This window comes from Eurypyga helias, unplaced genomic scaffold, assembly GCF_000690775.1.
Source record: "Eurypyga helias isolate BGI_N326 unplaced genomic scaffold, ASM69077v1 scaffold25486, whole genome shotgun sequence".
Lineage (NCBI taxonomy): Eukaryota > Metazoa > Chordata > Aves > Eurypygiformes > Eurypygidae > Eurypyga > Eurypyga helias.
In genome coordinates this window covers 1-11357 of record NW_010258973.1, presented here as the reverse complement: position 1 = coordinate 11357, position 11357 = coordinate 1, and the positions used below count along the sequence as shown (strand labels likewise).

The following is an 11357-nucleotide window of genomic DNA, read 5'->3' as shown; positions in this document are numbered from 1 at the left end:
GGCCATGCCACGCTGTGCTGGCTGCTTGCTCGTAGCAAGGGGTGAGGGGGGGTGCCAGCCCCCCAGCTCAGGGGACAATGCCTGTCTGCTCCCTGCACACTCTACCACTTGGGTCTCGGGGGCGCAGCAGCAGGTCCGGGTGGCACTGAGCCGTCCGCCCTTCCTTGCCCTGCGACCAGAGGATTTGCCTTTGCCCGGAGGAGTAGCAGAACCCTCCTGCCAAGGGTTAACTCCAGGCTCCCAAGGGAAGGGTAAAGTCCTTACCCTACGTGTCGCTTACCATCCGCGGTCCTGAGGGCTGGGAAATTGTTCCGGCGCAAGGAGCAAGGGACAAGCAAGACCAAAGGGCAGTGGCAGGGCAGGGCCCTGAGCGATGTCCGTGCTTCCAGCCCAAACTGCTCCCCACTGGGATCGACCTCTTTGCTGCTCCGTTCGTTGTGCGCTTGTCTTGGGTAAACTGAGGACAGCATCCAGGTGGGAGGCGCTGACTGGCCAGCAAGATCCCGGGATGGAGGGGCAGACGCTGGGACAGCAGGCTGGTGGTTGTGGTGGCCCCGGAGGGCTGGTTCCTTACCTGCACCCCGAGCTGTGCTGGGGAGATCGGCTGCCAAACAGCCTGAGACGAGGTGCACGAACACCGATGTCCGGCAGATGTAGGGTTCAACCAGCCGCACCAGCCCAGCAGTCACGGCCAAACCTCAGCGGGAAGCCTTGTGGTGTCCCAGTTGGTTATCCTGAGGATGCTCCCTCTCCCTGACCACTGGTGAGGAGTGGGGGGGCGAGGAGCCCCCGAGCCCTGAGGCTGCAGTGAGGAGCCTGAGGCCTGCCTGAGCTAAGCTGCACCTCTTCCCAGGGATCCCAGCCTGGATTTGGGTTCGTGTGTTCTTCCTGGCCCCTGCCGTGTCACTGAGCTGTTACGTGACCTAGAAAAGAAAGCGATCTCTGTCAAATGGAAAGACACAGGAACAGCTTAAGGCTCCTGCTCCCTGTATCCAGGGGGCACCAGGCAGATGGATGCTCCATAGCACAGCGAGGCGATGAGACTCGCTCCGTGCCAAAGCCCTCGCGGGCAGTGTCCGGGCTCGCCGGGACCTGGCACAACTTTCGAACCCCACCGCTTTCGGTAACTCGCGTAGCTGCCCATCGGTGCGGTCCCCACGCAGAGACCCCTTGGTGCCTCCAGGATGCCAGGGGAATGGAGCCACCCCGCTGCTCTTCCAGCGGGGAAGCTCCGTGAGACCTGATCAAACATCTCCTCTGAGCATCCTTCAGTGCAGCCGGCAAACGCCGGCCCGCGAGGATGGCCTCGACGGCCACACAGCTATGCGCAGTGCGCGGCGTGTGGGCAGGGAAGCCGTGCTGCCGCTTGCCAGGGGCCGTCGGGTTTGACCTGTTCTGCAGCCGCAGGCTGGTTCCTCACCGTCTCCTCACAGGGGACAGGCAGGGCGTTAGCATGGGATGCGAGACCTGGTCGGGTGCCCTGCTCTGCCCCGGGGTTTCTGTCTGACCGTGAGGAGGCTGCTTTCATTTTCCATCTCCAACCAAGCTGGTATCTCAGTGCCGCAGAGGGCGAGGCAGCCTGCTGGCGAGGGATTAAGAAAGGGTTCTTAGGTATCGGTTTGCCGAGCTCCCCCCTTCTGAGTGCCCCTTCCCCCAGGCTGGGTCCTGCAGAAGGCAGAGCCTACAGCTGCCCCGTGTCTTGAACCCCACACACGAACCCTGGGCCTGCTCTCATCCGAAGGATCTCCCAGCTTCGTGGCTATTTGAACTGCTGGAGAGCACACCTTGGCTAGCTGGCAACAAAAACGTGCCCTGAAAAACACTGACTGCGTTAGCCTAAAAGAATTTAAACTTCAAAGTTGCTCAGAGTGCAGACAGCTCTTGCCACATCGTGCAAATGAGATTTCCTCCCTCTCCCGGTGGTTTTTGTGCCGTTGCTGGTATGACAGCTCCTGGGATTTCCCTCGGCCCGAGCAGTGACAGAGCTGTCCGTTCTATTCTTGGCGATGCATGGAAACACTGATACGCCCTCAACCCTTTCCAACTTGAACTAGGGCTGGAGCAAGGGCAGAGGAAGCTGGTTTCAGCTCCAGCAGCACAGCTCCTGCACCCTTTAACTCCCTGAGGTTCTCCTGGGTGCCGTCGGATCCGATGGCCCCGTGTCTGGCTGCAGCACGCATCCCCCTTCTCCCCCAAAGCTGGGGAAGAGCTGACACAACTGCATCTCCCCTGGAAGGCAGCTGGCCTGGTCTCTGCCCACCGCAGCGGGACAGGGTGGGAAGACGCGGTGCCGTGGGACGGGCGTAGCGCCCGGCAGGGAATGCTGCCGTCGCTGGGGATCGGCGGTTCCCGGGACACGGCTCGTGGTTTAATTTTGTGAGCAGCGAGGAAAGGGGGAATCTGTCATGTCAGTGCAGAGAGAGAACCACAACAGACCTCCTGTGTCGTGTGTAAAACGAGCCTGTTCAGGAAGCGGGTTAAGGAGTCAAGGGGAAGAGCCAGCACTGGGAGCTACGGGGTGAACAGGCTCTGCCTCCCGCTGGGGACTGGGGCGACTGTGCTGGGAATGAACAACACAGAGACACATGATTGCTGGGCTGAGGCATCTGGAAGGAGCAGCCAATGCATCATGCTGGGCAGGAGGCCACAGACCAAAGTTTATAAAGCTTTATTAAACATTTTGAACAGCTGTGCAATGAACAAACAATACGCTGGAAGTTTCACAACCTCGTAGCTTCCTTGGGCCAGCAGCAGCCACTTCTGCTGCTCCCACGACGGGACTGAAATAAAGACGAGCAGATGGCCAAGGGGAGGGAACCCTTTGATGTTCTGAGACAGGATTATGTTTTAACCACGAGGGTCTCCCACAAACCAACCTCTGCCCCAGGCTGGGCTTCCCCAAGAGCCCAGGTAACATACGCAGCATGGAGCTCCGCATGCTGCGGCCGCAGGACTGACCCACCACCCCCCAGGCTTCTCGACACCCTTTGCCAGAGGAGAGGGAAACACCCGGCACCCCTCTAGCCTCCTCCCCGCTCCAGTCAGTAGCACCAGCACCTTCTGCCACTCCTGGCCTGAAAACACTATTGCCGAAAATGGCTGAAGCATTTACTGCTTCAAGCCATGCCTCCAACTCAGAATTCTCTCCTGGCCTGCCCACAGCCGGCCTTCTGCGCTAGCGTTGAGTTTTGGAGGGTGAGGTTCACAGTGCCTTTAAAAATCCCACGGCCTGCAGCACACCAATTCTTTATCCCAACAGTCAATACCTTGGTAAACCTGGAAATCTAGGAAGAGAGGGAGAGTCTCCACTACTTGTGAGGCTTTATAAAAGCAGCAGCATAACTGAGGCTTTCAGGCTATGATCTTGGAGCAGAAGGAGTTCAGAAAGCACGTCGGCAGTGCACACATCTCTTTGGCAGGCTGAGCAGGAGGTGACTCAACTGCCTCTGGCTCCAGCAGCTTTTGGCCAAGTGCATCTGTGAGCTGTTGAGCTCGCCCTTGATCAGCAAGGTGGGAAGGCTGGCTCCCCACGAAGGGAAAGATGGAGAGGATCCTGTAGCTACTCGAGCAGAATCAGCGGGCCGAGAGCCCTGAGTTAGACCACCATGGCCTAATGCAGACGAGTGGGTGACACGCGACTCCCTCGCCACGCCACAGCCAGGCAGGGGCCAGCAGCTCGGTCCTCCGCTGGTTCCGTTAGGAGGGCTGGTGTCCATTCCCAGTGATACGGGAAGGAGAAGAAAGAACAAAAATGGATTTCTGCTTCTAAAAAAGCAGGTGGTGCTGCCAGAGTTCACACAGTAAACAAGTGGAATTCCACAGGCAGAGTGGGAGGAATTTGCCACTCTAGTTCACACAAAATTACAGGAAACAGGCTGGTTTTATTCCAGTCACATGCCTAACCCCCTCCCTAGCCCACCCCCTTTTTAAAAGCAACAGAAGAGCCCTCAGCAGACTGGCAGATTAGGGTTTTCTAGGTGCCCACTATGCTGGGATCGTGAGCTGACTCTGGCAACTGGGATCCTGTGCAGTGATACAAGAAGCAGTTCCCCCAGCAGCTGTAGCAGATGAGGAATAGAGCTGCCAGGAAGACCAAGGCACAAATCGTGCAAGGTTTCCGTTCCAGGAGGAAACTGAGCAGGTAGAAGCCCATGAACATCGAGTGACTGAACCACAGCGCTGGGTTGAGGGGCTTGGGTATGAGCAGGACGGGCAGCAACCACTGAAGGCAGTACATGGTGGCGGGCTGGCGCGGGTCTCACGGCAGCAGCGATCACACGTGCTCCGCAGCAGTCTCCCCCCGGCAAGCAGGCGGTCAGGCTGTCCTGTGGGGAGGGGTAAAACGTCAGTCGGGCAGAGAAACACAGCAGAAAGACAACAGACGTTCTTCTCGTGCAGCTTCGCTGACTCCCAGGTATCGCATGCTGACGCTCCAACCCCTAATACTCAATTCTGGTGTGTTTCAGAGCTGGGGGACCGCTCCGCACACGATGAGCGATCTCTCAGGCTGTTACCAGGCAAACTGCTGTGAGCCCCTCTTCGTTAGCCTAGCGCAGGAACAACAAGGGAGAGGGGGAACAACAGAAAGGGGACCAAGCTCCTGCAGCCTTTCCTGCACCCACATTTATCCAAAACTCCCCAAAGACTCTTGATGGTATCAAGAAAGGCAACTGAGAGGTGAAGTCTTTGGTCCTACAGAGGAGCGTTGGTGCAAGAAGCGTCTAGGAAGTGTCAGACGTGCAAACTGCTTCCTCCCAGGCACAGTCACGTTATGAAGTCCTCCGTCAGGGCAGCAGCAAACACAAGCTGTACATATTGCTGTGCAGGCACCAACCTGTACGCGCTACCCGGGACAGCCCTGACAGTGTCCAGGCGGCAAAGCAAAGGGGAAGGACAGTCTCCGCTTAAGGGATTTATAATCCTTGCCAATCAGCTAAAGTCAGCTGAGACAAAGTACGTGAAGAGCTCAAAGAGGGGACAGGCTCAAAATGGCAATTTTTCTAAGTGCTGTAAACACAGGATTTCCTCACTTGGATTATTACAAAACCCTGTGGAAACAGTGAGGTTTAAGGGCTTCTCTAACCAGGAATGGCAGCACAGTACAAGTCCAGAAAACCCGCTTCTACCTTTAGCAGCCACATCAACTACACTAAGTATGTGGGTCTTCTCCTTTCTTAGCAGTTCAAACATTTCTGGGCTGCATCAGGAGAAGTGTGGCCAGCAGGTTGAGGGAGGGGATTCTCCCCCTCTGCTCTGCTCTGGTGAGACCCCACCTGGAGTGCTGCGTCCAGCTGTGGAGCCCTCAACATCAGAAGGATATTGACCACTTGGAGCGAGTCCAGAGGAGGCCACGAAGATGCTCAGAGGGCTGGAGCATCTCTGCTGTGATGAAAGGCTGAGAGAGTTGGGCTTGTTCAGCCTGGAGAAGAGAAGGCTCTGGGGAGACCTTATAGCACCTTCCAGTACCTGAAGGGGCTACAAGGAAGCTGGGGGGGCCTTTTTACAAGGGCCTGTAGTGACAGGACAAGGGGTAACGGGTTTAAATTGAAACTGGGGAGGTTTAGATTAGATATCAGGAAGAAGTTCTTCACAGAGAGGGTGGGGAGGCACTGGAACAGGTTGCCCAGAGAAGCTGTGGATGCCCCATCCCTGGAAGTGTCCAAGGCCAGGCTGGATGTAGCTTGGAGCAACCTGGTCTAGTGGAAGGTGTCCCTGCCCATGGCAGGGGGGTTGGAACTGGATGGTCTTTAAGGTCCCTTCCAACCCAAACCATTCTATGATTTCAATCCAAGATTCAAATGGCTTTAAAATTAATAAATATCTTACAGGCATTTTTACAGAGCCAGAACTGCTGAAGGGGGGCAGGAGAATGGAATTCAGCAGTCCCCAAACCATTCTACAGGTCAGGCTAGATGATACTAGTACTGTTGGGAGGGAATAACTGGGAGATTTCCTTCATGCAGTAGGAAAACCAGGAGAGGAGGGCAAAACCAGGTGGGGAATGTTGGAAAAGAGAGAAGCCTGGGAAGCAGGCTCTTCCCTGCTGTCCTGCAGCACACCATTATGACACACAGCAGCTGTCAGCCAGGGCCCAAAGCCCAGCAAGCAGAGTGCCCCAGCTTTGCAGAACGCCGCGGCCTCACCCCCAGTAAGCAGACCCTGCTCAGAGCAGCTTCTGGCAGCAATCCTTCTATCTGAAAATACTCTGTGCTCTGTCAGAGGGATGAAGGGCTGAGCTGACTCCGTCAGGATTACCGCTTGGGGGTGGGAAGGTTAGTAGGATGAAGGAGTGAGAAGGTAAACAAACAGCACATTCCGCTGGCTCCTGTTGGCAAGAGAAGGGACTTCCTGGCAAAGGGGAAGGATTGCACAGAAAAGGCAAAAGAAAACCACGTGTGGTTCTGTCCCAAAAAGCCCCCTGAGGTCAGAGCTGTCTCGCAGCTCCGGAAGCTGGTACCCAAGTGGCTCTGTTGTCAGAGCAGGCTGCCTCACGCCGCTCTTCGCAGGAGGATCTACTTGAATGTCAGTGAGAGAACCTGCCACAGCCTCTAGCAGGCAAATGGATTAAGAATACTGGGGGAAGTATGTTGGTGCCCCTGCAAGAGTGTTCTCCGGCAGCGAGGGCAGCTGGGGCTCAACGAGTACAGGCAGCCAAGAGTAGGGAAGAAATTATTTTACATTGCAATACGGATAAAGCCAAGTCAAAGGAATAAAGCTCCCCATGTTGGTCCTGTTTTATGCAGGTTGGTCACTCGTGTCTTTAAGGGCGAGTCTAGTCCCAAGCCTGTCTCCCCCACCTATAAACTGAAAATAAGGATTACTTGTTTCATAACAAAACGTGCTGCCTGCTAGCCTGTGTGAACCACTCAGATTCTTCTAGAGCAAAAGTCCTGCAGAAGTATCAGATGACTTTTTTCCCAAGGGGAAGAATGGAGAGAAGAGATGGGCTTTCACATATTTCAGAAAATACTCCAACAGGAAGGTAGTTAAAGCCCACCAACCAACTTTTTAGTTCAGACTGCATTAAATCCAACGATTAGTAATCTGCAGCCACTTTCACCCTCCTGCAATGCTCCTTCCTTGAAGTTTCCTACCGTCTTTCTCTCCCGAGTGCTCCAAACACCGTGCAGTACAAATCACTGCATAAACATCAGCTCATACTTCACCAGAGCCAGCCCTGCACACCCATCAGCTCAGCCTCTGCAGCTGGACACGTGCCACAGCTTTAGCCTGAAGTGCCTGCAGACAACCGCTTTGGGCTTTCGGCCTCCGAAGAAAGGGATAAAAACCACCCTGAGACGGTGTAAGAGCACAAGGCTGGAACAAAGCTCTAGAATCTTCCAGGGCTAATGTCAAACCTCTCAGCTTTAATAAGGCCATGTGTTACCACCGAGCCTTTAGCCCCCAAACTTACAACTACCTTTTGAGAGTGCAATTTGAGACACAGCTGCATTTACCTCCCTGGTCTGGCCACCTCCTCACAGCAAAGACCAAAGCGATAATGCTGTGAACAGCGAGTTGATTCGAAGCGTGTAAGCGTTACCTAAACACTTCATACAAACACAAATCCATCTCAGAACAAGTCACCCATTTTTAAATATTGATGTTTCCTGGAAGAGCCAGTTGCCCGTAGCAATCAATGCATCCCCTCTGCAGAATCGAGAGCCATTTAACAGTGGTTATTTTTACTGCGAGGTTTCAACGTCAGTGCCCTTCAAACTGCAAACCTCTTGGACTCCTAACAAGTGCAGGCATTGCAGCAGTTATCCTTGTATCTGCAGTCAGTTTGTATCTGTGTGTGCCCCTTTGCTATCCACCAGTGAGAGGTTGAAAACCTCTGTCTGCTGTATCCCGTGGCTGATCCTAGACAAGGTGCCTACTACTTGAGACTCCTGCAGCTCTACCTTCCCCAAGGCAAGACACATAACCCTTCCTAGCTCTTCACCCAAGATTTCTTTATACAGCTGGCACTGAGACCGAGTTCTCTGTCTGTGCTACTGATCAAGGAGAAACCCCACCTCCTGCTATCAGCTCTTCGCTGAGCAGGGAATCACTCTCCTTGGTGCCCAGGACAGCAAGTCCCTTCTTGAAGCCATACCAATATTCAGTTTTGCCTAGATTCTCGAGCAAGGTGAAACTTGCAAATGAGAAATTCCTACCTTGTTTTCTTTGTCCCTTCCTCATGATCCAAGCTAAAGATTACCATGTCCCAGAGCAAATAAGCACTTGTCACCCAACAGTACTTCCACCAGTTCCCAGTTTCACAACTGCATCCTGCTTTTCCTCAACCAGTTGCTCCTGTTCTCCCCGGCCTGACTCATCTCTTGCCTTGGCCGGCCTGCTGTCCTGCGATCCTCAAGACCGCTCTCGTGCTCCTGCACCAGTCATCTGACCTGGCAGCTCCTCGTGTTTACCAGACAGCTCCTCCTCCTCACACCACCGCTGCCGCCTCCCGCTCCTCCACAGCTCTTGGAGCCGCGTGGACTGGTTCAGACCCCTCAGCAGCAGAGAGCAGGCAGTGCTGCTGCTGCTCTCCCCGCTTGGCAGCCCCCTCTGATCTCCAAGAGCTGCTGCAGCCTCCTCCCTGATGGTTCCTGCAGGCAGAGGAGCAGCCTGGGGAGGTTCCCTGCATGCCTCATTAGTAAGCAAACACCAACACAGTTCCACATGCTTATTAATCGTCTTCAGTCATGTTCACAGCCCTTCCTTCTGTCACCTTCCCTCCCAAGACCATTCAAAGACCACGTGTTTGTGGGGAGGGTTTTCAAATTCCGGTGCGAAGGTAGCGGCACACCTTTCCCAGCCAGAAACAAAACTTTTAATTAGGGCAAGTCAAAAGTGAGCAGCACAGCCCAAAGCCCTTACTGCTTTGCAATGGATCAGTCACATTTTAGAATAAATCCACCTGAGGAGCTAGAAAGCTGTTCCTCAACATTCTGCAAGCTAATTCAGCAGTTAGAAATCATAGAATCATGGAATGGTTTCGGTTGGAAGGGACCTTAGAGATCATCCAGTTCCAACCCCCCTGCCATGGGCAGGGACACCTTCCACTAGACCAGGTTGCTCCAAGCCTCATCCAGCCTGGCCTTGGACACTTCCAGGGATGGGGCATCCACAGCTTCTCTGGGGAACCTGTCCCAGTGCCTCCCCACCCGCTCCGTGAAGAACTTCTTCCTGATATCTAATCTAACCCTCCCCGCTTTCAATTTAAACCTGTTACCCCTTGTCCTGTCACTACAGGCCCTTGTAAAAAGCCCCCCCAGTTTCCTTTTAGGCCCAGAGGCCGAGAGATGTTCCTACTCCTTAGGTTCTATACACGAGCATGCCAACACCAAGTCTGTACCTTTCTCAAGGACACTGTAATTCCGTAACAGTCCACTTCCTCTGACAGGGGAGAATAATCAGCCAGCTTTCACTAAGCACTTAAAAGATAAGCTTGTTCAGGCCTTACTAGGGCAGCTGCTAAGCCCGTACTGTCCACAAGGAACTTCCCCAGCAGATGCCACAGGCACGGTGACCCCAGCTGGCAGCTGAAAGGTCTGCAGTAAAGACCAAGGAACCTTTTAAACTAGGGGGTGGTAGTACCAATCTCTCGCAGAAGCCAAAGTTTCTGCTTGGGAATGAAAAGCCGCATTGTCTAAATAAAAATCTCCCAAGTTACACAGTGCACATAAACTCAGAGTACGCCTCAGGGACCTGCACCGCGTTTCTCACCTACGAGGCTCACCTGTAGGACAATTTGCTTCAAACGGTTTAAATCAAAAACCCCATCGCAGCCACGTAACCTGAACTGAGGCGTGTGGGCAGTGCTTCGTGCTGCCAGCATGTGTTCAAAACCAACTCTCAAATACCACGTAGCACCCAAAACAGCTGCTAAAAATACACAATATCCAAAGCATTGGGGAAAAAACAGGAGGTGAAAGAGCTATCGAGTGACGAGTTTGAGGAGTTCAGCTAAAAAAAGCAACAGCAGACAAGCTTTCTAGGGGCCGACGCTCTCTTAAAAACCCAAGAACCACAACTATCCAAACTTTTAAGACCTATTTGCAGTATCAGGGATTTAACTTAAGGGTATTTTTTTTGGCCTTGCTGCTACTTTTTTTTAAAGCTTTATCTGCCAGTATGACTCAGCTGGAAAAAGTGAGACTTCAATTTTTGGCAAAGGCTTTACCCCAGTCTCTGATAAGTTCATGCCTTGAACGCTTGATGTAGACTCAGAAATGGTGCAATATAATTGCAAACAGTTTCCAAAAGAGCAGCAAATCCTTGACTGACCAAGCCTCAGGGTTACAGTGTTCTGATTTCTCAGGCTAGGGACAAGCCAAAGCAACTCACTTCATGAAAAGCAGAGGTTGAGCCACTCTCTCCACCACTTCTACAGCTGCTCTGCGAGCTTCGTTACTGACTGGGAGGTTGATTAGCCCGTGCCCAGAGGTTGTGCAGTGCCCTCACAGCATCAGGGCTAACAAAGCTCCACCTGCGAGCAGGCAGGAGTACAATCATGTTTCTCTGCACAGTAAATCACAGGAGCAGAACCTTAAATGAGCCAGCTCTGTGGTAGGAAGAGGCATTAACACTGACAGTTGTCACCTGAAGCATTGCCACTTTCATTTGTACTAATTCATTCTCAGTGGTCCTCACTCCCACCCCTTGCCTTTGTTTAACTGTCACAGATCATGAGTTCCAGACCCATTCCAAATTCCCTGAAAAACACAGTTTTAATATGGACCTCTTCTCTACCTTTTGTGCCTTTGACAGGCTTCAGAAGCCCAAACACTGGCCTTTATCAGGCTGTTTTCTGCATCTTGGGTAGAGAGAGGCAAAAATGCAGTATTGGCAAGGGGTTCTAGGGAGTTATACAGGTTGGAAAAACAGAAGTTACTCCACTGTGACAGTATTTGTGAGATCAGTTATAATGTTTCAGTGCGGGGTGAGTGAAGTCTAAGGGAGTTCAGTGTGTTGCGGCCTGCATTTAGGAGCTTTGGGTTTCGTCTCCTCTTGCACTTGCGTGTTTGGGATGCAATGAGCAACGTTTGTACACTGAACGGCTTGTCAAACGCTCGCAACTCGCCCCAAGCACCCGCGGGGCTGCAGGTGGGTGCCCGGCCGGGCGCAGCAGCACTGCAGAGCGTCACACGGTCTGGCAGACAAAAGGGTGTCCGACAGGTGTCGAGCTTTGGGGAGAAACGGGCCTGGGTTTGCTTCTGGAAGGTGCTAGAGCGAGCTGTGCGATGTGCCTGCCTGAGAGCAGTACGGATGGGAGGGGAAAAGACGACTCGGGGGCGGGGGTAGGCGTACAGCGGTGTTGTTTCCACGCTGGGCTGGCAATAAGGTTGGCATGCTCAGGGGAGGTTGGA

At 53.5% G+C, this 11357-nt stretch overlaps 1 protein-coding gene across 1 annotated transcript; it reads right to left on the bottom strand.

Annotated features, from left to right (window-relative positions):
- Positions 1 to 3973: 3973 nt before the first annotated feature.
- Positions 3974 to 4237, bottom strand: BLCAP (bladder cancer associated protein). The gene has a single exon (XM_010154548.1). It carries the CDS (start codon positions 4235 to 4237, stop codon positions 3974 to 3976), a length of 264 nt encoding a protein of 87 aa, XP_010152850.1.
- Positions 4238 to 11357: the final 7120 nt, after the last annotated feature.